Below are 27,768 nucleotides of genomic sequence, written 5' to 3' on the forward strand. Positions count from 1 at the left end.
ACCAGCTCTAGCTGGTGTCTCGTGTCCTTATTAAATAGATTGATAGCAGCACAGCCATTGGCTCCCGCTGCTGTCAATCAAATCCAATGATGCGATGCTGGGGGCGGGGCCGAGTCCTGCAATCTGTGAATGGACACAGATGCAGGACTAAGGAGCGCGCCCGCATGGGTGTCCACCATAGGAGAGAGCTTCTCCAACGTGGACACTAAATGCAGGGAGGAGCCAGGAGCGCCGCTGAGGGACCCCAGAAGAGGATGTTCGGGGCCACTCTGTGCAAAACAAACTGCACAGTGGAGGTAAGTATGACATGTTTGTTATTTATTTATTTATTTTTTTAAATCAACAAAGCTTTACAATCCCTTTGATCCTACATCGAGGGCAACACAGTGGGTAGCACTTCTGCCTGGCAGCACTTGTGTTATTGGTTCAAATGCCAACCATGACATTACCTGCCTGGAGTTTGCATGTCCTCTCTGTGCCTGCATGGATTTCCTCCCACACTCCAAAGACATGCTAGTAGGTTAATTGGCTCCATTCTAAAGTTATCCTAGTATGTGCAATAGGGACCTTAGGTTGTAACCTTTGTGAGGTCAATAACTGATGTAAATGTGCAATATATCATCCATCAAAAATTATCGGAAGAAAATAGGATTATTACAGTTTTGCCAATAAAAAAAAATGTGCCAATAATGGGCGCCAAAAGTTACCAGCCGAAAATAGAGAAAAAGGTGCCGATGATGGCTGAAAATAGAGAAAAAGGTGACTGCCGATAATGGCCGAAAATAAATTCATATTTATTTAAATTCATGATATTAATTAAAAAGTCGAATATAATACAATTATATGTAAAAAATATTTTTTTTTCAACTGTCCATTTGGATTTCGGGTTTCGGCCAAATGTATGTTTACTTTTTGGGTTCAGTCCAGAATTTTCATTTCAGTACACCACTAGTGTGTAGCCCTCTCTGTTCGACAGAAGCTCATCATTAGACCGTCTTCTGTCGAACTGTCCATGTGACCTAGGAAATATGTGTGAACCACTCAGGCTTGGTGGTGAGGGGACGAATAGAAGACAATCCGCAACTCCATACATGCTCTTTAATAAGTCCAAATTATAAATATGTACAGCAGAAGTTAACTTGTTTCAGCCATAATGGCCTTGGTGAGGGGGTATGTAGTCAATGCTTCCGCAGCTGCTGCTAGAGTACTGACAGGGGATGGAACCCATCCTGTTTCCTGTAGAGCTTCAAAGAACAGTGAGAGAGTGAGAGAGCGCCCTAGAAGTGGAACATCTAGATGTCCTGGAGTGATGGATAGAGTGAGAACCTCAGCCTGGATTCCCTGGTTGGAGTCCAGGCTGAGGTTGCCACTCTATCCATCATTCCAGGACTTTTAGATGTGCCACTTCTAGGGGCTACCCCATTGTTCTTTGACGTTCTGTTGAGTGGTCCTGATGGAAAAACAGCATTCGATCAGCCACTTTAGCCCCAATCAGTTTATTCTGAACAAATTAAAGCTAAACTCCAGCTATCACTTTTTAGAGGCATTAAAGCAACATTTTCTTTTGGGATAAAGATTTTACAAAAACTAGAAAATTATTTTCCTGGAGAAAATGAGTGGGAATGCTGAATCGCTAAAGCTAACTGGATGAATAGCTTATATCCTTAAGAAAAAGTTGAAGAAGTGAGAATAGTTGGAAAAGTAGGAATGGTTTTAAAATAAACATGAATTTCATTAAAAAAGTTTAACACCACCATTAATGTATGAAAGATGTGGAATATTTAAAGGTTTTTTTGAAAAGCTTTTTAATCATTAATCCCCACACCTAATGAGTGAGAGACAGTATGAGAGAACCCTTCAAACAAATCCACAACAGTACATGCTATGGAAACAGCGACTTCACCGTTAGAGACACACGGCCTTTGTGAACGTATCGATATAAAATTTATGTTGATAAACTTAAAAATGTGGGCTTGTCAGCGATTTCAAAAAGAAGTTGGCTGTGCGTTTTGCTGGGAAATGTGAAGAATTTTATACAGGACAGTCAATGGAAGAAAGTGTAGAACTCTTGCCATTTGGAAGCTCTACCAGCCAAAAGTAAAAGGCGTATCACAAAACTGAGCACATTGCCTGAAACTAGACAAAAATACCTACGTTTTGATGTATAAATTGTGTATGACAAGTAGATCTTGTGGGCGTGAGAGCAATTTATAGAGAAGATAATTTTTTTAAGAAGATTTTAAGGATTTGAAGCATTCACTTAAATGTTTAAAAAAAGTGTTAAAAAGCTTCATATTTTAAAAAGTATAAATAGAAAAAAAAAAGTTGAAGAAATCCCATCATTAGCTGAAAGAGCTGAACATGTTAAAAGTTGAATGGTTTTAATAGCTGAAAGTATGCAGAAGTTACACAGAGCCAAAAAAAATAAAAACGAATAACAATAGTGGGACTGCTGAAGCATTCCCACTAATGAATAAAAATCTGACCATTGTCAGCACCCTTGTCAGTGTTAAATGATCTGTCTCAACACTCTAACTTCAACATTAGATGGACAACTTTGTCTGTTGAAGGAAGTGGAAAAATAACAAACATACTGACAGGATCAGCAGGTACAAATAAAAGAAGTCTAAAAAAAGAAAATTAATGCAGCCAATACATCTGAGCAGTAAGCTGTAAAATATTTTTCTGGTTTTGGGTTTAAAATAAGTTATTTAGCTAGGTCACCCATCTGCCCGCAGCCTGTGATTGGGCAGTTTTCAGCAGAAGATTGGTAAGTTCATCTGTCTGCTTAGTCTGTTCTCCAATCCTATCAGCACATGTGCATGCAGTACACCTTATTGGCTATTTTTGATCCTCCTTCCCTCAGCCCAGCCTTCTCTGTTCTGCAATCCAGAGGATTATAAGAGGCCTATAAACTGCATTAGTTGGTGATTTTTTTTTTTTCCTTACTGGATTTCAGCTCTAACAAAGCTTTAAACTGGAAAAACAAGCGGTGCTCATTTAAATGAAAAGAAAAAAAATCTATAAGAACCATGATAAAATATGTAACCTGGTGCCTGATTACTGGATCATTTTGGAAGGCAATAACCTCTATATCCCCTAAAATATATACTGTGGTGAGGGGAGGATATAAACATTTAGAACATGAACATATATATCTATCTATATATCTATCTATCTATATATACATTTATATATATATATATATATATATATATATATATATATATATATATATATATATATATATATATATATATATATATATACATACAGAGGGGACGGAAAGTATTCAGACCCCCTTAAATTTTTCACTCTTTGTTATATTGCAGCCATTTGCTAAAATCATTTAAGTTCATTTTTTTTTCCTCATTAATGTACACACAGCACCCCATATTGACAGAAAAACACAGAATTGTTGACATTCTTGCAGATTTATTAAAAAAGAAAAACTGAAATATCACATGATCCTAAGTATTCAGCCCTTTGCTCGGTATTTAGTAGAAGCACTCTTTGATCTAATACAGCCATGAGTCTTTTTGGGAAAGATGCAACAAGTTTTTCACACCTGGATTTTGGCATCCTCTGCCATTCCTCCTTGCAGATCCTCTCCAGTTCTGTCAGGTTGGATGGTAAACGTTGGTGGACAGCCATTTTTAGGTCTCTCCAGAGATGCTCAATTGGGTTTAAGTCGGGGCTCTGGCTGAGCCATTCAAGAACAGTCACGGAGTTGTTGTGAAGCCACTCCTTCGTTATTTTAGCTGTGTGCTTAGGGTCATAGTCTTGTTGGAAGGTAAACCTTCGGCCCAGTCTGAGGTCCTGAGCACTCTGGAGAAGGTTTTCGTCCAGGATATCCCTGTACTTGGCCGCATTCATCTTTCCCTCGATTGCAACCAGTCGTCCTGTCCCTACAGCTGAAAAACACCCCCACAAAATGATGCTGCCACCACCATGCTTCACTATTGGGACTGTATTGGAGAGGTGATGAGCAGTGCCTGGTTTTCTCCACACATACCACTTAGAATTAAGGCCAAAAAGTTCCATCTTGGTCTCATCAGACCAGAGAATCTTATTTCTCACCATCTGGGAGTCCTTCAGGTGTTTTTTAGCAAATTCCATGCAGGCTTTCATGTGTCTTGCACTGAGGAGAGGCTTCTGTCGGGCCACTCTGCCATAAAGCCCCGACTGGTGGAGGGCTGCAGTGATGGTTGACTTTCTACAACTTTCTCCCATCTCCCAACTGCATCTCTGGAGCTCAGCCACAGTGATCTTTGGGTTCTTCTTTACCTCTCTCACCAAGGCTCTTCTCCCCCGATAGCTCAGTTTGGCCGTCCCAAACATCTTCCATTTAAGGATAATGGAGGCCACTGTGCTCCTAGGAACCTTAAGTGCAACAGAAATTTTTTGTAACCTTGGCCAGATCTGTGCCTTGCCACAATTCTGTCTCTGAGCTCTTCAAGCAGTTCCTTTGACCCCATGATTCTCATTTGCTCTGACATGCACTGTGAGCTGTAAGGTCTTATATAGACAGGTGTGTGGCTTTCCTAATCAAGTCCAATCAGCATAATCAAACACAGCTGGACTCAAATGAAGGTGTAGAACCATCTCAAGGATGATCAGAAGAAATGGACAGCACCTGAGTTAAATATATGACTGTCACAGCAAAGGGTCTGAATACTTAGGACCATGCGATATTTCAGTTTTCTTTTTTAATAACAAATTCTGTGTTTTTCTGTCAATATGGGGTGCTGTGTGTACATTAATGAGGGAAAAAATGAACTTAAATGATTTTAGCAAATGGCTGCAATATAACAAAGAGTGAAAAAATTTAAGGGGGTCTGAATACTTTTTATCCCCGCTGTATATACTGTATAAAACAAACATTAATTGTACACATAAATTAAGTATGTGATTGCATTAGACCATCCAATATAAATGTATTATTATAGCTCTGCACAGATGATTTACACCCAAGGTGGTTTCATTTTAAACATAATAATGAGATAGGACTTAATGAAAAACCTTCAGCAGCTTAGCAATGTAAATGTAATTATTGTTATATCACATAACTAATGTGGAGCTTCCCTGCATGCTATTATTCTTGTCTATTCTGCTTTCATTCAGCTCAGGCAATTCAGAATCTGTGTTTTGTTTCTGTAATCCATATGGAGGCGAACATCAGATTTATCTAGCTATTGAAAGAACCCCAGAAAGGGTATGTGCCAGGAGTACCATCTCAGCTGGGGTGATTCTAGCTTTTTTTTTCTTTATAGAATGGGATGTCTGGAGTACATAAAAAAAATAATCAATTTACAGCAAATAACTGTCACTTATATGTGCAGTATCTTGTGCATACACAAATATATTACAATCCAAGCGATAGGAAGGTTCAAAAGAAACTAGAGGACATTTGGTAGAATAATTGATTAGCCTGGACATTAAATAATTGGCCTAAGAATGTGACATAACGTCATAGCTGGCAGTATTTCTAATTTCTAAACTTTCCAGGGGACCAGAGCCATCTTGTTCATACATCATAAGGGGTCATTATATTCTCCCTGAACTAAAACCCTTCCCCTATATATCACAATCATGTAAATCCTAATGTCTGTGTATTAACCTTTACATTCTGATCCATTTGTATTTGCTTGGTGACATTCTACAACAGCACATGGCCTGCAAGCTGCGTGTGGCCGTTTAGTCCCAGTGGCTCCAGTGAGCTTTAGAGATGAAACCAGCAGCATTTAGTGGTAATTTATGCAAAGAGACATTTTTCCTGTGTCAGTGCAATGCAATGTAACACGAGAAGAGGAAAAAGCTCTCTGAGTTAAACTTCCATTGAACAAAAGAGCTAGGGGAGATATAAATACTGTCCTGATAAATACTGATCCTATTAACCCCTTTATGACAGCCTTATGCATATATGTGGAAGCAGGGCAGGTGGACCTTAATTCCCAGATACTACATTTATACACTGCTGTCTTGTTCTGGGCCCCTCCTTTTTGGCACCCCTATAACTGTGACGGTATATCATGGATAGGTTATGCTCAACTACCAACAATTAGGAACCTGTATGGCAAGCTCCTGATGACAGCAGCACTGCACTTTCAATCTTGGTGCGGTATAACATCCTACATAAATCGACCAACACCAGCTTCAGATGTCATGACCCATTTAAAGCTGAACTCCAGGAATTCAACCACCTTCTAAAATGTGCAGGCTTGCTATGGGTTAAGTTAAAGCGGAGTTCCACCCAAAAGTGGAAGTTTTGCTTATCTGTCTCCTCCCACCCTCTGGTGCCACATTTGCCACCTTTCAGGGGGGAACAGGTACCTGTTTTTGACAGGTACCCGTCTCCACTGCCGTTGGACCGCGGCAAGGTACTTCAGAAGTTCGGTCTCGTTCCCCACCAACGGGCCATTCAGAAAGTACAGAGTGCTGCGCGCATGCACAGTAGGGACTCAGCTGTGAAGCCACAAGGCTTCACTGCCAGTTTCCCTTACAGGCTATGGTGGCGGCAGTACCCGAGAGCCGATGGAAACATCGGGCTGGGGTGCCGACATCGCTGGATTCCAGGACAGGTAAGTGTTTTAATATTAACCGGTTCCCAACCGGTTCGCATACATATACTGCGGCACAATGGCACCGCTGCGCGAAACCCCGTGTATATATACGGGGTTCCTTTAAGAGCCGCTAGAGGGCACGGGTGCGCCGCTGCATGTCGGGGGACCCGATGCGCTTGGCCGGCGGCGGTCGCGTGCATGATAGCCAGCACAGAAATTTGTGTAAACACACAAATCCCTGTACTGTGAGAGGTGACGTGTCGTTTGTGCATAGTAAGTAGGAACAGCGAAATGTCTCCTCTCTTACTCAGTCTTATCCCCATACAGTTAGAACACGCTGAGGGAACACACATTTAACCCCTTGATTTTTTACCTAAAATTTGTAGAAGAATATATATTGGCCTAAACTGATGAAGACATTTGTTTTTTAAAAACATTTTTGGGGATATTTATTATAGTAAAAAATATGTATATATTTTTAAATTGTCGCTCTTTTTTTGTGTATAGCGCAAAAAATAAAAAACGCAGAGGAGATCAAATAGCACCAAAAAAAAACTCTATTTGTGGGGGAAAAAAAGGACGCTTTGGGTACAGCATTGCATGACCGCGCAATTACCAGTTAAAGTGACGCAGTGCCAAATTGTACAAAGTGCTCTGGTCAGGAAGGGGGTAAAACCTTCCGGGGCTGAAGTGGTTAAAAGTCAGCAGCTACAGTATGTGTAGCTGCTGACTTTTAATTTTTCCGTGGGGGGGGCTTTAAGAGATGCATACAATTTACAACTGACCATTTTACTGAGTTCCAGGAGTACAGCTATCACTATATTCCCAATGCTCTGACAGTAGAGATGCTGCTTTCTCCCACAGCAGCAGCTCTGCCCGTTGTCCCCGCTGTTGTCCATTCACAGAAGGATTTTTGTATTTTGGCAAGGATGCACATAATACAAAGCGCTCTCTGATTGGGCAGGTGGAGGGAAAGGGCAGGTAGAGCAGCTCTGCAACTGCTGGAGCTGAAACCAGAAGGTCCAGAGTCAGAGCACTGGAAATATAGCAATAGCTATGCTCCTGGTGCTCAGTAAAAATGTAAATTGTAAACTAAAGTGATAAATCAACAAAGTGGCATGCAACCCATTAGACGTAAAGTGGTTGTAAGACTTCAGACATGAAATATCAACAAACATATCCCTCTACAGTGTGTACTTGTCTCAATTAGGAGCACTAAGTGTCATTTCTTGCTGCTTAGTTCCTCTGCTATCAGCATAAATCACTTCTGACAAGTTTTCCTGACACCAAGAGAAAAAGGTGACAGAGGAGGGACCCCCAGCATATTGACAGCCTCCGCTCAGTTCCAGTGTGCTGTGTGAACGGGGGATGTGTCTCTACCCTCCAATCAACTCTCAGATCTCTCCTCACTGTGCTCTCCCTTCTTTCTGAACTCTCAAACAAGCTTTGTAAATTCAGCACGAATGTAGAGAAGACTGCACATAAACAGGTACAACTTGCGTAGGGGTATTTGTTTCATCTCTGTGTATCGCCTGAGGATAGCCACTTTACTGGGTATATGTGAGGGTTTACAACCACTTTAACTCATAGTAATCTGGCACATTTTTGAAACTGGCTGAATTCCTGGATTTTAGCTTTAAAGTGCAAGCTTCTGTAACGGGGTTAATTAATAGCAAATTTACAAATACTAGTCTATAGTGTGGACCTTTGAACATGCCATGAGCTGCACTTAAAGTCCCTATATTTTCGAAGGTGGTTGCCACAGTTCCGCAATGTTACAAAGTTGGGGGAGGAGACATTGGGAGAAGCAGACTGATGACATCATTTTTCCATATTCATGTGTTCACATTTACATGGAAGAATAAAAGCAAAACAATACAATGCTTAGCCAAAACCACACTGATGTAACATGTAAGATTCTTTTCAAAGTTCATAGACTGCATTGCACATCTGTACAAAGAAATGCTTTACAAACTGATGTCAAAAACAAAACAGAAATGCCTGTGTACATTAGCCTTTTGTCATGCATTTAGTAATTTCTCCATACAAGACGCAAGTCCCTAACTGACCCCAAGATGATATTAAACTGACCTCTTAACTGATCAGAAATGGCCATGTACGCTAACCATTATAATACTGTTTGAAAGTAAGTAGCGCAGTAAATTACAGGGTTTCACTCTACCATAAATTAAAGGTCAAATGTTGTCAGCTTTCACCCTCGAAAGCAAGTCAAACCCATACCGGTGGCTTGCATCTGAGATCAGCTTGAGGTCAGTTTGCAAATGGCTGAAGATCACTTCAGAACACATTTGAGATGTGTTCACCTCAAATTATTTGGTGAATTAAAGCAAATCAGTTGGATGCCTGACACAGCAAACGCAATTATACTCTGCTCCATTAGGCCCGATTCAAATTTCAGCATAGAAAAAACAAATAGACCTGGCTAAAAAGATTATGATTTTAAGGCTATATTTGATATAACAATACTTCAATTTTATTTTAGGAAAATATAGAAAATGAGAAATTCACCCATATGCCCAATTCCCATAAAAACTACAACTTGTCATAAACACCACCTCTGATGGTCTGGACCTAACTCATAAGCTCACATCATGCCGCTAGGAACAAATGTTTTAAAAAAAAAAAAAATCTAGTGACTGCATTTGTTTACAGTGCGAGGATCTATAGGTTGTAGGTCGACATCCGCAAATTATATAGGATCAGTCAATAATATTACAATTCAAAATATTCCAAGTATATTTTTAATATCCCATTTCGCATCTCAACCAGATCCTTCAGAAATTATTCCCAAACAAAAATGGTCTGGTACACTAGGGGTAAGGAATAGGAATTTCGACTTGCCTAAAAAATTCCATGTCTTGGAGTACAGTACAGGACACATGCTGAGTATTCATAGAGCCTGGGTTATAGCTTTGTAACTTCAGGTGATTGGACACTTGCAAAGCTCTTGAAGATATGCCTCCTGGGCACCCTTCCCCACTGTGTAAGTCCTCGGTATTGTAGCAAGCAGTGCAGAGTAACCAAGGAATAGAAGGGAGGGTGGCCTGTACTTTACTCCAAGTTATGAAATGTTTAAATAAATCAAAAGTATTGGTAGCTGTTGAGACATCCCTATACAATGAATGAGAACGGTGGCCAACAACTAGGCTTTCAAACATCCTATCTGCAGAATCTCTGAAAATGGAACACCTTCAATTGGTATGGTGAGAAGTTTGTTTAAGACTGAGACAGCAGGGTCAACTACTGTTACAGACCACTTATTCGCAAACTCATCAACTGGATAGAGTTCAGCAATGTCAGAAACCATGAATCAGACCGAGACAGAAGTACAGTTAAATCACACTTGTTTAATAATAATAAAAAAGGTAAACAGAGTAAACGTAGTCAAAACATAGCCAGAGTTCAGGAACCAGAATGGATAGTCAGACAAGCCAAAACGTCAGGGAGCCAGAGATCAGCGTAGTAGAACAGCAAGCAGGATCTGGAGCCAGAAGGAACGTCAGTCAAGCAAGTCTTTAACAGGAACACAGGAGGGCGTCTCTAGAGATGTGACCAAGGCGAAGGCAGAGAGGATCTGGACTGGACGGCTTAAGTAGGCAGGACATACGAGCAGGATATCATCAACAGGTGAGTCACTGTGGAGATACAGGAGCTGGCAATTAGCTGACAGCTGAACGGCCAGCTCAGAGAAGGAAGGGCTGAGCCCAGCCCTGACAAGCAATGATTTTCAGAGGAGTGAAAATATTTTTGGAGTGACCCAATCGTCCTAGATTTCCCATTCTATGTGTTCATAAATGGGAGTTGTCTTTTTAGATTTAGCAGGTCTCTTTGTACCCAAAGAGGCATAGCAAGACAGGAGGATTAAGTGTGGCAATGTTGAGGCTTTTGTGCACAGCAGGAATGAGCAGACCCATATTATACTATGAAAAGTTTCCCCCAAGGTTTTTTTTAGCAGCAATATAGTGAGCATCAAAATACATATTTGTTGATAAAATACTTTATTAACAAAGTAATATTCAGTGTCATGTTCAATTAAAATATGAGCTCTGGTTACCAAATCAATACATTTTCCAAGTATAGCAGTGAACACAATACAAAAATGGTTGTTACATCACAAGTGCCATATTGAAATCCTAACACATTTCGACCTATGTAGTCATGGTCTTCAGGGGGATAGTTTGCTTTGAGGAAATACATCAAACGACTCAAAACATTTCAGGACATTTCATCGTACACTAACTTCTATATATACAGCAATAATATATTTACCACTGAAAAATGGAATGAAGAATCTCATAACCAGAAATTTAAAATTTCATTGAATAATCCGGAAGACTCCATGATCCATCCTCGCCTTCCCAGCAAAGGTCAACAGCTCAGGAGGGCTTACAAGAAGCCACACTTTTGACACCCTTGGAAACCGAGAGGCAGCTTGCCCATTCTATGTGTTCATAAATGGGGGTTGTCTTTTTAGATTTAACAGGCCTCTTTGTACCTAAAGAGGCATGGCAAGACAGAGGAGGATTAAGTGTGGCAATGTGGCAGCTTTTGTGCACAGCAGGAATGAGCAGAACCACATTATCAAGCACATTGTGTGAATCTCAAACTTCAGGCCCTTTTCATTCCCTTCTCTTTTAGGCCAAACATATCAATATCCATGTTACGTAGAGACAGAGGAGCTGGAGAAGAGGCTTGGCATTTTGGAGCCTTGGACAGAGATGGCTGTAAAGCCCTTCGTTGTCCAAGAATTTGTGACGTAGTTACAGAAAAATCTTCCCTTGTGATGTAGGCTGCTTGTTGCATGCCTGGAATTAAACTATAGTTGGATGCAGACACCATTATTAAAATCTGGTCCTGTTCTGGTACAAGGGAAGCATCATCACTCTGAAGTGTTGTGCAGGCCTTCGGTAGAGAGAATGTTCACCTGAGTTTTTTTTTTTTTGTGGCTTTCTTTCGCCTGGATTGCACCATAGGTATGGGTAAGGGTTCATCCCCTGTGGGGTACTCACAGAGTAGGGTGTGGAATATAGGGTAAGCGTATCTGGAAGGAGTAAGCAGCAGCTTGGGAGTAGACCTTCTTTAAGTGACATCCTCATGGCGGAAGGAAGTGCCTGAGAAAGGTTTAGGGTCTCTAGGTGGAAGTGGCAGTAAAGTGTGCAACCAGTGGTATGATGTAACACCTGGCCATCCACCTAAAACTAAACTCTGAGTGGTTGGGTTTCAGTTGCAAATTTAAAAAGTTTACACTAGAGTGAAGTCATTCCAAACATAGCCCTGGTTTTAATTGTAATGGTCAGAGATACAGGGTGACCTTATCTTGCCTGTCCACAACACTGGACCCTATATAGAGTCCAGGCTTCGCCTGACATGGTGGGCATACCCCAAAAAGGGTCATCAGGGTCTGAGTTCCATAGAGATGAACCACAGCCCTGAACCTGTATAGCGCCCTGAGCAGGGTGGATTTGATTTAAATCAACTCGATTTAATTATAATTTTTAAAGAGCAACTGTCATCTCTGTCCCGCAGCAGCTTGTCCTCTGACCCGCTGTTGACTCACCGACAGTCCCATTCACTTTAATGGGCCGGATGGTGATGCGGCAGTGACACAAGGTAAGGGACGTGGCAGCAGCAGGTGAGTGGATGCCCACTAACAGGCGCCACCATGATGGATCTGAAATGACAGGTGCTCTTTAAATGTAAGGATTTATTCTAGCTGGTAGTTAGAATCTTTAATATTTGCAAACAAAATGAAGGTTTCCTAATTAGAATAGTGACAAAATATATAAATACAGCGCTCACAAACAGAGACCCATAGTAGGTGACAAAAACATATAATCCATATAAAAAAAGTGTTTTACAACTAAATACAGTCCATATAAATCTAAAAAGGTGCTTCACAACTAATGTGCGAAATTGTAGGGAATGCTTCACATCTGGTGTGCAAAAAGTGCAGAGAAAAATGTTGCAGAAAAATATTTTCAGGCGTACCAAGGCACCCTCACATGTCTCCACTCACCAAATCACAATGACACCCAGCTTTTCAGTCTGGGAGTCAATAAGGCTTAGAACGATATCCAGAGAATGACACAGGATGGCAGGTTCACTGTTGAGATGATAAACTATCCTTCACGTAAATGCTCAGCCATACCAAACAGGTACCCAAAAAGGAAGAAAAAAGGGGGACCAATAGTGAAGTATGCTAAGAAAGCAAACTTATTGCACTAAAAAGGTATACTTACAAAAGTAAGTTAAAAACAGGCATTGAAATTGTAAGTAGATGCAGCAAACACCATTGAGGGCGTTCCTACAAGACCGGAAGTGATGTCAGTGCTGTCCAAAGGAAAAAAACACATAGATGTGAACCAGGCCTAAGACGTTTAGTAACATAATGGGGTTAAAAAAAGCTAAAATTAGCCCTTTATAGTACAAAAAAAGCAGAGAATCACTACTGTAAGGGGTTCCTTTTTTTTTACTGTAGAACTGTGAAAGTAATATTTACAGTAGCGATTATTTGCTCTTTTTGTACTATAAAGGGCTCATTTTAGTTTTTTTAACCCCATTATGTTACTGGCCGTTTAATCGATTATGAAAATAGTAATCAATTAATTTCATAATCGATTAGTTGTTTCAGCCCTAGTTTTGATCTACTGTAGCTTTAGGCAGTCCAGTCTTTACGTATTACTGGCCCAATTTTATCTAAGGGAAAAACTTGTCTAGTAGTGCAAGGTGTAAGAAAACCATCACTTAACTCACTTCTGAGTCAGCAGACTGTCACCTTTTATGTGCTCGTGAATCACAGGATGTAGGTTTTTATTTCCAGCTCTGCGAAATGTAATAGAGTAAAAGCAACATTTATTTGTATTGTGTTGGATGAGGTATGATTTTATTTATTGTAACAAAGCTTTGCAAAACTTGGACACCTTTAATTGAAATAAGTCATCAATGAGGTGCCTGGCACAATGGATGTAATTACACTTATGACTACGGAGAGTCAACTTAAGAGTCAAATTGGGTCTGTACAATAGCCAAAATGAAAGCATTACATCATTATATGACCGTACAGTCTGTCACTATGTGTGAAATGCCATTATAGGCAGCCTAGAAAAAAAATGGCAGTTACATTAGCAGTTTTATTCTCCGGTATTAATTGTCAGGAAGTCAGCTTTGCAAAAGAAAATAGTGCCCACCCCGCCCTCGCAAGCCACACCCCCCGCACTTTCATTTTATCTTCCGTTCTTGTAAATTCCTGAAATGTTACATATTTATCAATTGATGAAATATTAAAACTTCTTTACATGCTCCAGTGTATTAAAATTATATAATTGAGTTAGATTAGCACTTTATGCAATTGTGTTTAATATTGGCGTTTTTTTTTCTGTGGCTTTATATATATATATATTTACACACTATATTGTCAAAAGTATTGGGACACCTGCCTTTACACGCACATGAACTTTAATGGCATCCCAGTTTTAAGCCTCGTACACACGATCGGATTTTCGGCAGGGAATTGTGTGATGACAGACTGCCTAAAAATCCGACCGTTAGTACGCTTCATCAGACAATTGTTGTCCAACTTTTCGCCAACAAATGTTGGATGGCAGGCTAGTAAATTTTTGGCGGACAACGGTCTGTTGTCAAATTTTTGGATCGTGTGTACAAAAGTCCAAAGTACAAACACGCATGCTTGGAATCAATGCTCATCAAACACAACATTAGCAGAAGGTGCCCAAAGGGTAGCTGAAATTCCTCGTAGTACATCACTACATTCGTGTTTGTTGGCCGACAATTGTGTGCCGTTAGTAAGGATGAGCTCAGGTGTGTTCGCATGCTGCACGTGCCAAGCCAGCCAGGAACTCGGCACTGCACAGCGCTAATCACAAGCAGTTAGACATTTCTCAATATGCGGCTGCAGAGATCGGGAAACGTCTCACTGCCTGTGATTAGCGGAGCGCGTTGCCGACTTCCTGGCGGGCTCAGCATGTGCAGCATGCTAACACGCCGGAGCTCATCCTTAGCCGTTAGTATGCAAGACAAAATCCAGGCACACACCCTTCGGAAAAAAGTCTGACGCTCTGTTGGCCAACAATCCTATCGTGTGTACGAGGCTTTAGTCTGTAGGGTTCAATGATGAGTTGGCCCACCCTTTGCAGCTATAACAGCTTCAACTCTTCTGGGGAGGTTGTCCACAAGGTTTAGGAGTGTGTCTATGGGAATGTTTGACTATTCTTCCAGAAGCACATTTGTAAGGTGGGGCACTGATGTTGGACGATAAGGCCTGGCTCGCAGGCTCCGCACTAATTCATCCCAAAGGTGTTCTATCGGTTGAGGTCAGGACTCAGGTGCAGGCCAGTCAAGTTCCTCCACCCCAAACTTGCTCATCCACACTATATTTCCGAAAGTATTGGGCCACCCCTCCAAATCATTTGGTGGAGGAGGGGTTATGATGTGGGGTTGCTTTTTTAAGAGTTGGGTCTGGCCCCTTAGTTCCAGTTAAAGGAACCCTTAAGGCGTCAGCATATCAAGACACTTTGGACAATTTCATGCTCTCAACAGTTTAGGGATGGCCCCTTCCTGTTCCAACAGGACTGCGCACCAGTGCACAAAGCAAGGTCCATAAAGACATGGCCCGGACCCACTGATCTTTGGAGCGAGTGACAGATGAGAGATCTGTGTTGTAAGTAACACAGATCTCTCTACTAAGGAGACAAAAACCGGCACATCTAGTAAAACAGTACACAGTGCATTTACCTTACACTCCCTAGGCAAACAGTTAACCCTTTGATTGGCACAGATGTTAACCCCTTCCTACCGCTGGTGATGTCAGTGTCAGACAGTGTCAAAATGCCCACCCTACTATCACAGTCCTGCTATAAGTCGCTGATCACCGTCATTACAAACATTTATTCCAGTATTTGTAGATGCTATAATTTTCGTATTTCAATATTTTTATTAAGGTAATCACAAAAAGGTACGATAGACAATAGATGGCTCAATCCATCAAAAACTTTTCCATTGGCTGATGCTATCATTTTTACGCAAACCAATTAATATACCCTTATTGGGATTTTTTTTTACTAAAGAAATGTAGCAGAATACATTTTGGCCTAAACTTATGAAGACATTTTTTTTTTAGTTTTTTATACAATATATTTTGTAGCAAAAAGTATAAAATATAGTTTTGTTTTTTGTTCTTAAAAATTTCCAGTCTTTTATTTTTTTGTTTATAGCGCAAAAAATAAAAAACCCAGTGGTGATCAAATACCACCAAAAGAAAGCTCTAATTGTGGGATATAAATTTCATTGTACAGTTGTTACATGACCGCGCAATTTTCCGTTAAAGTAGCCCAGCGCCATATTGCAAAAAAGCTCTGTTAGGAAAAAAACTGGCTCCTAACTTTTTTTAGCTGTCTCCTAGATTCAAAGCAAATTTGTCAAGCCCTGCATTGTAACACAGGATAAGTGCTTCGTTCTCCTCCTAAGTTCTACCATTCTTTTCCCCTGGAACACAATTTAATTTGACAGCTGCTGTAAAAAGAATAAGCCAAAAGTTGTGCATATGCAGCTAATATCTGCAAATGATGTGACTTGTTTAACCGTTTCCGGACCACCTCACCTACATATACTGCGGCAGGGTGGCCCGGCTGCGCAGAATCACGTACCTGTACATGATTTTGTGCACGCAGTTTAGGGGGGCGCCGGCGCACCACTCCCACTGTGATTGGATACAGTGGGAGCCAATCAGCGGGTCCAGCGGTCGCGATGGCCACTGAGACTCACTGATTGTTTTACAAGAGAGACGGATCAGCAGTGTACTGATGTAAACAATGCACACCGCTGGTCTGTCAGGGAGGAAAAATGAGAGATTGTGTTTCAGCTAAGCTGAAACACGGTCTCTCTTTTCCTCCAGTGTAACACTTCCCCCTACAGTTAGAAACACCTCCCAGGGAACACATTTAACCCCTTGATCGCCCCCTAGTGTTAACCTCTTCCCTACCATTTATACAGTGATCACTGCATTTTTATAGCATTGGTCACTGTATTGGTGTCACTTAGGGTCAGATTTGTTCGCCGCATTGTCATAGTCCTGCTAAAAATGGCAGATCGCCGCCATTGCTAGTAAAAATATAAATAAATAAAAGTCCCTAAATCTATCCCGTAGTTTGTAAATGCTATAACTTTTGCCAAACCAATCAATATACGCTTATTGGGATTTTTTTTTACCAAAAATATGTAGCAGAATACATATTGGCCTAAATTTATGAAGAAATTTATTTTACTTTTTTTTTGGATATATATTAAAGTAGAAAGTAAAAAATATTGTTTTTTTTTCAAAATTGTCAGTCTTTTTTTGCTTATACCGCAAAAAATAAAAACCGCAGAGGTGAACAAATACCACCAAAAGAAAGCTCTATTTGTGGGAAAAAAAGGACATCCATTTGGTTTAGGTACAGCGTAGCAAGACACAATTACACAATTTAGGAAAGAAAAGCCTGATTTCAGATTGAGATTTTATGGTTCACACCTCTTTGATTAAGGCTCCGTTCACATCTTGAGGTATCGGGTGACAATCGCTGTAAAATCACGTAAAGAGAATCGTGGGATGCCCGTCACCCAAAAGAAGCTCTTGCAACATCGAGCCACATTTGGGGTGCTATTGAAAGTGACAGGGAACACACGGGCGTCCTGCGATTTGCCGCTATTTCGAATTGCAGGGACAATCACAGCAATTCCGCCCGCGATTCGGAAAGCGGAGATGTGAACGGAGCCTTAGTGTGGTGCATTTCTTCATTTTTATTTTTTTTTTTTGTACCTTCTGGTTGATGCCCTTTTTTGTGCAGTTTGTTTTTTACATAATAACATTCAGTCTTATCTATAAAAAATGGCTGCTTCCGTGGCCCAGACATGAAATACACAGGCTCCTGCAGCCACAGACTAATCCCCAGCTCATATGCATAATCACTTGTCCTTTTCCTACTAAGATCTCCTACATACTGGTACTTCTGCCTTTAGCTTTTCTAAACGCAGGAAAAGTTATCTGGGAAGTGTAAACTATGATATGTGTCCCAGATCACTTTTTTCATGTGTTTAGTTGCATTTAGATGCGTTTATTCATGTTTGCCTATGTTTACATCTGTTAAGCTCTATTCAGCTCTGCAAAACCAACAAATGTACCATGAATGCAACTTTTTCTCAATGTCGTCTGTTTTCAATGCTAGTGTTTTTGAGGCATTAGGCCCACACTTCTCCATTCCTCTCATGGCCAGTGCAGGGAGCTACATTGTCAAACATTGAGAGAAAGTGTATAAATTGTCACTCCATACGACAGGAGAGGGACACAACATTTCATACATGAAAGAATATAATGTCTGTTTAAAAATTGACAGATACCCTTAAAAAAGATACAAGTGTTGTACAGATTTGATTCTCATAGTTCAGCAAAGGTATCCTTTAATAGACATTGTGTAAATGTTACTAGAAATAATTAATTGCAGATTGTCTGTGTTTTGTAGGTGACATTTCGGACGAGGATCTACCACTGCAACATTAACAGCCAAGGAGTCATCTGTCTCGATATCCTGAAAGATAACTGGAGCCCAGCATTAACCATTTCTAAAGTTCTCCTCTCCATCTGTTCACTGCTCACAGACTGCAACCCTGGTAAGAATCTGAGATTAGAAAAGGCATCCTTCTCTACTTTTAAAAACACCTTTTCAAAAATGTATGGTGCCATGTCAGAATATAGAGCCTCTTATCAGTCCTTGACTATGTATGAAGCAGATTACAGTCTAACCATAGTTAGAATAATATGCAGCTGGTTAATCTGTCTGTTTGTTTTTGGGTTGTAAAACAGGGACAGGAGGAAGAAGGCCACATAAATATACTAGAAACATAAAAAACTGCATGCAGATCGCTTTCCTGGTATGAAAGAAACCTAGGAATCTCAAGCTGAAAGGCTACATAAAGGTTGAATAATAAGAAACAATGCTTCTGAATTGCCACATTGCTTGAGATACCTAAGCTGTCTCTGGCCTCCTACATTGCAATAATGAGCACCTCCTTTAAATGAGTGAAGTAGAATGTGCCATGTATGTGCTGATGTCACCATAAGAAGAAGATGACAGTGGGTGCTGGATTGCTTTAAGTGATTGTAAACATTTGTTTGTTTTCTTAATAACAAACATGTCACGATCAGGGATCAGGCTCGAAGACTAGTTACAGCAGTAGCAGGACTACCACCGGCCAGCAGGATAGGTATACAGGCAGTCACCCTGGCGGATGGCGTGGGCTCACCTGAGGTGCCCGAGTCTAAGTACTAATCAGTGTTCATCAGAGCTTCTGATGGTGGGGATGGATTTTGCTGTGTGTTAGTACCAGGTAGCAGTCCTCGGGACCACCCCACCAGAAGGGGTGAGCAAGCCGGGGTCCAGTAGTGGACAAGCAGGTAAGGATCAAACATAAGCATAGTAAACAAAAGGTCAGTAACAAGTAGTTGCAGGTTGGGATCAGGCAGAAGCGTAGTGGAGGAACAAACCAAGGGTCGATAATGAGTAGTAGCAAAATATGAACAGCAGCAGGGAAGAGCGAGATACTGGCTGAAGAGAGCACAATAATCTGGCAAACAAGAAGTGCAGAGACATGGCCTAAATCGGGAAGTTCATGGGTGGAGCAAAGAGTTCAAGGTTCAGCAGGGTTGTCCAATGGATCAGATAGGGTGCTGTCCAGCATCTCAGGTTTTCCACAGAGCAGCCCCGGTCCTTTTTTTTTTTTTCCAAGTCCCCCGCTGGCATTCCTGGCCAGCCGAGTGCCCTCCCGAGCTGCCTCTGTGTGTCCATAAGACACATAGAGCACGGCTCAGCCTCCAAACACCCCTCGCTCCCTCCTCACTGGCTTTGGCCAATGGCTCCTGCTGCTGTGTCTGAGCCAGTGAGGAGTGAGAGAGCCTCTGCTCTTGTGCACACTGCTGGATCAAGATCGAGTTTAGGCGAGTATTTAAGGGAGGCTACGGAGGGAGCTGCATACTTTTAATGCAGTGAATGCATTCGGTAAAAAAAAACTTTCAAGCTTTAGGATAGGAAGATATTTCTGTTACAAACCTAAGCCACTTTGTGCCCAAAATATTGGGTTTTGCAAAACATGGTATAACTGTATTATATGAGGATTGTTAAATAAAAAGGCACGCTACTATATTTTAATGACCTCTAATTTATAGCAAATAATTTTAAGCTACAATGGCTTGCGAAAGTATTCAGCCCCCTTGAACTTTTCAACCTTTTGCCACATTTCAGGCTTCAAACATAAAGATATAAAATTTTTTGTGAAGAATCACCAACAAGTGGGACACAATTGTGAAGTGGAACCAAATCTATTGGATATTTTAAACTTTTTTAGCAATTAAAAAACTGAAAAGTGGTGCGTGCAAAATTATTCGGCCCCTTTACTTTCAGTGCAGCAAACTCACTCCAGAAGTTCAGCGAGGATCTCTGAATGATCCAATGTTGTCCTAAATGACTGATGGTGATAAATAGAATCCACCTGTGTGTAATCAAGTCTCTGTATAAATGCACCTGCTCTGTGATAGTCTCAGGGTTCTGTTTAAAGCGCAGAGAGCATCATGAAGACCAAGGAACACACCAGGCAGGTCCGTAATACTGTTGTGGAGAAGTTTAAAGCCGGATTTGGATACAAAAAGATTTCCCAAGCTTTAAACATCCCAAGGAGCACTGTGCAAGCGATCATTTCGAAATGGAAGGAGTATCAGACCACTGCAAATCTACCTGGCTGTCCCTCTAAACTTTCAGCTCAGACAAGGAGAAGACTGATCAGAGATGCAGCCAAGAGGCCCATGATCACTCTGGATGAATTGCAGAGAACTACAGCTGAGGTGGGAGAGTCTGTCCATAGGACAACAATCAGTCGTACACTGCACAAATCTGGCCTTTATGGAACAGTGGCAAGAAGAAAGCCATTTCTCAAAGATATCCATAAAAAGTCTCATCTAAAGTTTGCCACAAGCCACCTGGGAGACACACCAAACATGTGGAAGAAGGTGCTCTGGTCCGATGAAACCAAAATCGAACTTTTTGGCCACAATGCAAAACGATATGTTTGGCGTAAAAGCAACACAGCTCATCACACTCAACACACCATCCCCACTGTCAAACATGGTGGTGGCAGCATCATGGTTTGGGCCTGCTTTTCTTCAGCAGGGACAGGGAAGATGGTTAAAATTGAGGGGAAGATGGATGCAGCCAAATACAGGACCATTCTGGATGAAAACCTGTTGGAGTCTGCAAAAGACCTGAAACTGGGACGGAGATTTATCTTCCAACAAGACAATGATCCCAAACATACCGCAAAATCTACAAAGGAATGGTTCACAAATAAACGTATCCAGGTGTTAGAATGGCCAAGTCAAAGTCCAGACCTGAATCCAATCGAGAATCTGTGGAAAGAGCTGAAAACTGCTGTTCACAAACGCTCTCCATCCAACCTCACTGAGCTCGAGCTGTTTTGCAAGGAAGAATGGGCAAGAATTTCAGTCTCTTGATGTGCAAAACTGATAGAGACATACCCCAAGCGACTTGCAGCTGTAATCGCAGCAAAAGATGGCTCTACAAAGTATTAACGCAAGGGGGCCGAATAATTTTGCACGCCCCACTTTTCATTTTTTTATTAGTTAAAAAAGTTTCAAAAATCCAAAAGATTTCGTTCCACTTCACAATTGTGTCCCACTTGTTGGTGATTCTTCATAAAAAATAACAATTTTATATCTTTATGTTTGAAGCCTGAAATGTGGCAAAAGGTTGAAAAGTTCAAGGGGGCCGAATACTTTCGCAAGCCACTGTATATATTGCTTTGTGCTCTTTTCAGTTATCCTAATGCTATTTTAGGTACTTGCAACCAGGGAGTTTTTTCAATCCCTAACAAATCTTTATGGCCTTGACTACTTGTTAGGCTGGCCATAGATGAGTCAGAGGAGCAGAGGGTTGAACAAAAAAAAAAAACTGACCCAATTCTCCCATCCACACATTTGAAGTGAATGGGGGGAATCCTCCCTTTTATGTCTTTATATTCTGACAGTGGGTAGACTTCCCCCGCTGTCAAAATACACAGATCAGTGCTGCAGTCCATAGCCTGCAGCGCTGATCGAGCAGAACTTTTCTAACTCGGCAGTTCAACAGAAGTGGATTTGTAGATCGACTTTTGTTCCACCACAGTCTCCATACGTGGATCAAAATTTGGATGGTCCCTGGTGATCCAGCCAAATTTTGATTGCTGCATGGCCAGCTTTAGTAATCTTCCAGCCTAATAATAAAGAGCTCTGATTTCCAAGAGTTTTCATTACTTATAGATTGTTATATTCTGCTTAGTCTTATACAGTCCAATTCCATGGTCCACTGCAGCAATCAAGCAGGGATCCCAGGCAAGGCTATCATTGTTGGGAGTGCCAGTTACTGTACACAAAAGATTTTCCAACTTTACTGTACAAACAGACCACAATCTTTTGGGAAGTGAGAAGTGATCAAGTAGTTCTCAATTTAGGATTGCCTGAATCACTAAAACCCTGTTTACCTTCCTCTATGTTACGTTTCAGCTGCTGAGAAAAGACCTTTTCGAAAGTATATCCAAAACGTACATCCTAGGTGATTAGGCAGCTGATAGTAGCATTAATTTACATAGGCTGAATATATGGGGGGGGGGGTTAATTAGTACACCATAATTATGTGTTCTCTTTAACCCCTCTGGACAACCTAAATGTCAAATTCAATTTTTATTCATAGAGCATAGAGCAGCCCTAATCCTCCTCTTCTGGAGTTCCCAGCTTGTGCCTCCTCCCCCTGCCCAATGCCCATATAGCTGCTTGCTCTGGGGCACTTGTGCATGCTCGCTCCCGGGCCAGCTCTGTGTGTCCATTGAGGGACAGAGCTTGGCTCAGCCCTGCCCCCTCTCTCCTCTCACTGGCTGTGATTGACAGCAGCAGGAGAGAATGGCTCCCGCTGCTGCCTCTCTGTCCAATGGGGTGAGAGAGTGAGACACTGCTCTCCTGCACATCACTGGATCTAGATTGGGCTTGGGTAAGTATTTGGAGGGGGGGAGCTGCAGTCTTTTACCTTAATGCATAGAATGCATTAAAGTATATGTGAACCATCACCTTGTAAAACAATCCATTCAGTTTACAATAGAAATGAAAGGCAAAACATTTGTGTATACTTAAAAAAAACATTCTAAATACGTTTTTAATAAGTGATCACATGACCTCTGTTCTCAGCTGCATAAGAAGTTTAGAGAGATGGGAGAGGAGAAGCAGCAGCACACTGTTGAATGGCTGTGCAGGATGGGGGGTTGTCAACAGAAGTCTGATCATTGGAGGAGAGCAGACTGAGTTCTAAGCACAGCCAGAAAACTGGCCATGCTGTGCTCTCCTACCTAGTATGGTCAGTTTTTAATAGGAAAGCAGAGGCTGGAACACCAGGGTTTTAAAACAAAGGAAGCAATACAAAGAGAACAGGATACTTTTTCATACACATGGTACAGCAGGCACATATCAGGTATATGAAATGTTGAGTTTACATGTTCTTCAAGAAAAAACCTTGTACCTTTAGAACCACATTAAAGTGAACGTTTACTGAAAGGTTAACATATTGCTAAGGGGTGGATAAAAGTAATAAACGGGCTGACATACTCAGAAATACTGTTCTTGGAGAAAATACAGCTTCAGCTTCAGCAATTTAAGTATTGTTCATATTACCATATTTGGTCTTGTTATCACTGTTGAGGGGGAGGATCAGAATTTAGATTGACAGATCATTTCCTACCCACCCATGCAGAGCAAAGCAACAGAATAATTTTACTGAGAGCACTTTCAGCAGTTTATACCTACTTTACCTTTGCTACCCATTTCTTTGAATCCGCGGTAGTGCTAAAAAGCTAAAACAGAAATACCGTTATGTGAACAAAAAAGTGCATGTGAAACACACACTAAAAAGTGCACCTAAGGGTGTGGTTTTGTCCACCCCCCAAAGGGGTAGGTCCTCTCCCTGATCCCCCGGGGCGCAAGGCTACTGACACGGACAAAGGGTTCGACATGGTCCACCTAGCCAGAAGGCCTGGCGGACCCCTTTCCTCATGGCCAGCCGAAGCCGACCGAGTACTAGGTCGAGGGGCTCTCCCAAAGAGAGACCCCAAGGGTCAGAGGAGGAAGGAGCCTGAGAACCACACATCCAAATATATAAATAAGTGGTCGTGCAATGTGCACTGGCCAGGCCATGCTGGGGGGATTATGTGACCGACTCTCCTTCCTCCCATGTAACAGAACTGGTGCTTGATAATTGGGTACTCAGGCATGACATGAAGGGTCAGGGAGAGTGTCCTAAGACTTGTGTAAGTAGTGACTTGAAGCACACACAGGTCTTCTTTTTTCCACTCCCAGAGTAGAGAGGAAGGTAAGTATAAACTACTGGGAGACATTAAGCTGAACCCAATGCTTTTCCCTGCATGGTGTGAGCACAGGTTCACCTTAAGCAGCTTATCCCAGTTGGTCCTGGAATGTTCATATTGATATGACTGTGGTATGGACATTAGAAAGTAAGCTCCTTTACCAGTAATGATTAATGGCCTGATGTTGTCTGTTAGACACTGCAGAATAAGTAAATTAACAGTGCTTTGCACATAGCACTGTGAAACCTTCAAAAGGACCAAAAAAATAGTGTGACGGTCTTAGGTCTGGATTATTTTTTACTTCATTCAAACTACTGTTCTGAGCATGAGTATAAAGGGTTAACTATATGTTTATATAACACATTATGTGAAATTGAAAAAGAGACAATAATTGATTCAATGCTGATCCCATTTAATAACATTGTTCGAAGATAATCAGAAGGCTGCATATAGCAGATTATAGCAACACTGCCTTGTCTCCCTGGATATGAGTCCATATAATTCTATTTAAGTCATATCATACAGGTCTCACAAGAGATACATATTTATTATGTTTACATTGTTATCTCAGAACAGCCTTTAGCTTGCCCAAGACAGAAGACATTTTCTTCCGTGTTTATTTGCCACATGCCCTTGGCTTGTAGCACATTACCATTCACACAAGCTTCAGACATGAGATCCAAGCGCAGATAAAATGTAAGCACTGACCCTTTACAGATGATGGAGCTGTGAAACATTGTTCTGAGGCAGCAAGATTATCATATGAATACAGCAAAGCTTTATCTGATCTAATTACTTTCTTTCAATTTCATTTACATGGGCTTCCAAGTGGAGCGGTCGCCTTTGTTTTTCTGTACACAGAATTGTCTTGTTGCTCTTCCTCCCCCAAAGCGATTACCAGAAGAACTATAAAGTGATTTCTGTTTATTCCGGTGTTTCCAGCAACACAAATTTTAATGCAGCAAAGAGATTTATTGAAACAATGATATATGTGGCACTGATCATGGTGAAGGTTTAAATTATTTTGAAATAAAGTATATGCTATGAATTCACATTTAGCACATCATATTTAATCATCAAAAATGCTTTTTAAATACCTTTTATTGAAAGTCACGTGACCAATATATCCCCTCTTATACTGTCCATCGCCCAGAATCACTGCCAGGAGCTGCAGTCAGTCACATTCTGCAGAGCTGGGCAAAGGGCTTGTGACTACAGGCATACCGTCATTACTTTTATTATACAGAGTTTGTTTGGCGCCAACGGTCTGCGCAACTATTTACAAAATTAGGGGCAACAGTATAGTTACAATCCAATTTAATACAGGGGGGTTCAGAGGACCCTGCTCATGAGAGCTTACAATCTTTGAAGGTAATGACTGTGGGCGGATGAGTTGATAAAGTAAAATCCCAGTTGTTCGGTAGATGTGGGATAGGCTTTCCTAAAGAGTTGAGTTCTCAAGGTTTGCCTAAAACTGAACAGAGTAGGAGATGGTTGAGGTGGTTTGATGGTTTGAGATAGGGAGTTCCAGAGGAAGGAGTTGAAATCCTGGAGACAAACATGGGAGGAGGTGATGAGGAGACTAGGAAGCAGGAGTTCTTTGGGAGGAGCGAAGAGGGCAGTTTGGTTGATATTTTGAGATGACGTTGGTGATGTAGCTTGGGACAGAGTTGTGCATGGCTTTATATGTTGTGATTCGAATTCATATGTTTGGCGAGCAGAAGTCATTGCAGGGATTGGCAGAAAGCGCTGCTGGACACTAAGTGGTTGGTTAGGATGATGAGTCTGGCAACAGCATTCACAATAGACTGAAGGAAGGATAACCTGTGTAGAGCTAGGCTAATAAAGAGGGAGGTAGAGTTGAAGGTGGCAAGATTTTGAAAGTGATTGGATGTGGGGCTGAAAGGAGAAGTCAGAGTCCAAGATTACAACTAGCATCTGAGAGAGTTATTAATTGTAGTGCTCTTAATGGATATTTTTGGAAGGGGGGAGGGGGTAAGTATGAAGTAGATAGATTTGGGGGTCACCAGCATAGACATGGTATTGGAAACCGTAGGCGGTTATTAACCAACCCATTTAGAAAAATAGAAGGAGCCCAAAGACAGAGCCTTGGGAGGACCCTTAAACAGAAAGGGGAAGAAGAGAGGAGGAGATTGAGTTGTACATTACACTAAAGGTGCTCTAAGATAGGTAGGAGGAGACGCAGTAAAGAGCAGAGTCTTGGATGCTGGAGGAGAGAAGTTTTATAAGGAGTGGGTGGTCAAAAGGCAGCATAAAGGTCTAAAAGTATAAGTACAGAATAGTGGTCATTGGTTTTACAGTCTGTAAGTCATTGGTGAGTTTTAGGAGGGCAGTTTCTGTGCAGTGTTACGTGTGAAAGCCAGATTGAAGGGGTTGTTAACAGTGAGGTGGTGGCTCAGACAGTTGTAGATTAGACATTCTAGAAGCGTGGAAGGAAATAGCAGCAAGGAGATGAGTCTTAAATTGTTCATACAGGAGGTGTGACCAATTCATGTTTTAGAGTGGGGGGGGGGGGGTGCCAGTAGATAGAGAGGGATTGAAGATGTGAATTACAGTAGAGAGCATAGAAGAGATTAAGGGGGTGAGAAAATTTGTTGTGTGGGAATGGGATCCAAGGGGAAGGTGGTTAGCTGGGCATCACACAGAGGTATAGAAACTTCCTCTATGGTAACCTGATCAAAGGTGAAAAGTGTTCAATGTGTTGGTACACATGGTATGTTGGGTGGAAGAGATATATGGACAGCAGAGCTCTTGCCGTGAAGTGTATCAATCTTTTCTTAAAAATGATTGGTGAGCAGTGATTGAATTAGTTGAATTAGTGGGTGGAGGCAGTGCAGGTCGATGTAGAGAGTTAAAGATAAGGAGTTGATGAGAACTAGATGAGGCAGGGTGTTGAGCATGATGAAAAGGGTCTGCTTGTTTGCATGGAGACAGCAACTGTATTTTTGGAGGGCAGATTTACATAGCATGAAATCTTGCAGTGATTTAGTTTTACGCCATAGTTATTCAAAAGCAGCACGCCTATGACTTTTGATATTTCTGATGTAGTCTGTCTGCCAAGGTTGTAGCGATCAGGGCCTAATTTTGTATATGGTGAGAGCGGTTAGTGTTTCTAGAAATGATGAGAGCAAGCCGATGTAGACAGAAGTGGAAAGGTAGGACAGGACAGGGTGAGATTTTGACGTAAAGGTACTCTGTTGTAGAAAAGAGAAGTGGCAAAGGCTATTGTGAGTAACTGTTTGTTGGTTGGAGGGATAGGGGGTTACAGATAGAGTAGAAAACTGAGGTTGTAATCAGAAAGAGGAAAAGGGGTATTTGAGAAGTTGCAAGGAGTGCAAAGGTGGGGGAATACAAGGATAAGGGTGTTGCCATCAGAGTGCGTAGAAGCATGTCTCCATTTTGTTAGGCCAAAGGAAGAGGTTAGGTTGAGGAGTTGAGAGCTAGTTGGGGTGTTAACATTAACAGGGATGTTAGTCACCAGGGATGATAATGGGCATTTCAGAGGAAAGCAAATAAGGTAGCCAGGCAGAGAAGTCATCAATGAAGCATGACACTGGCCCGGGAGGACCAAGAGAAAGGAAACAAATGCTTCAAAAGAGGGAAGGGGTAGACAGGGAGGTGTAGGAAGAGCTTGAACAGCGTTTCTTGGGGATAGAAGAAATCTGACTCCCCTTCCCTTTCGTCCACTGCATCTGAGTCAATGAGTGCAGTGGAGCCCACA

The 27,768-nt window shown here is 41.5% G+C and overlaps 1 protein-coding gene across 1 annotated transcript in view; it reads left to right on the plus strand.

Moving 5' to 3' along the window:
- LOC141144491 (ubiquitin-conjugating enzyme E2 E2) overlaps window positions 1-27,768 on the plus strand; it is a 326,835-nt gene that overhangs the window by 276,802 nt on the left and 22,265 nt on the right. The window contains exon 5 of the mRNA XM_073630232.1: window positions 18,098-18,245. Coding sequence (XP_073486333.1) covers window positions 18,098-18,245 — 148 coding nt within the window. The remainder of the gene's footprint in view (window positions 1-18,097; window positions 18,246-27,768) is intronic.

The sequence above is a fragment of the Aquarana catesbeiana genome, linkage group LG05, assembly GCF_042186555.1.
Source record: "Aquarana catesbeiana isolate 2022-GZ linkage group LG05, ASM4218655v1, whole genome shotgun sequence".
Taxonomy (NCBI): Eukaryota; Metazoa; Chordata; class Amphibia; order Anura; family Ranidae; genus Aquarana; species Aquarana catesbeiana.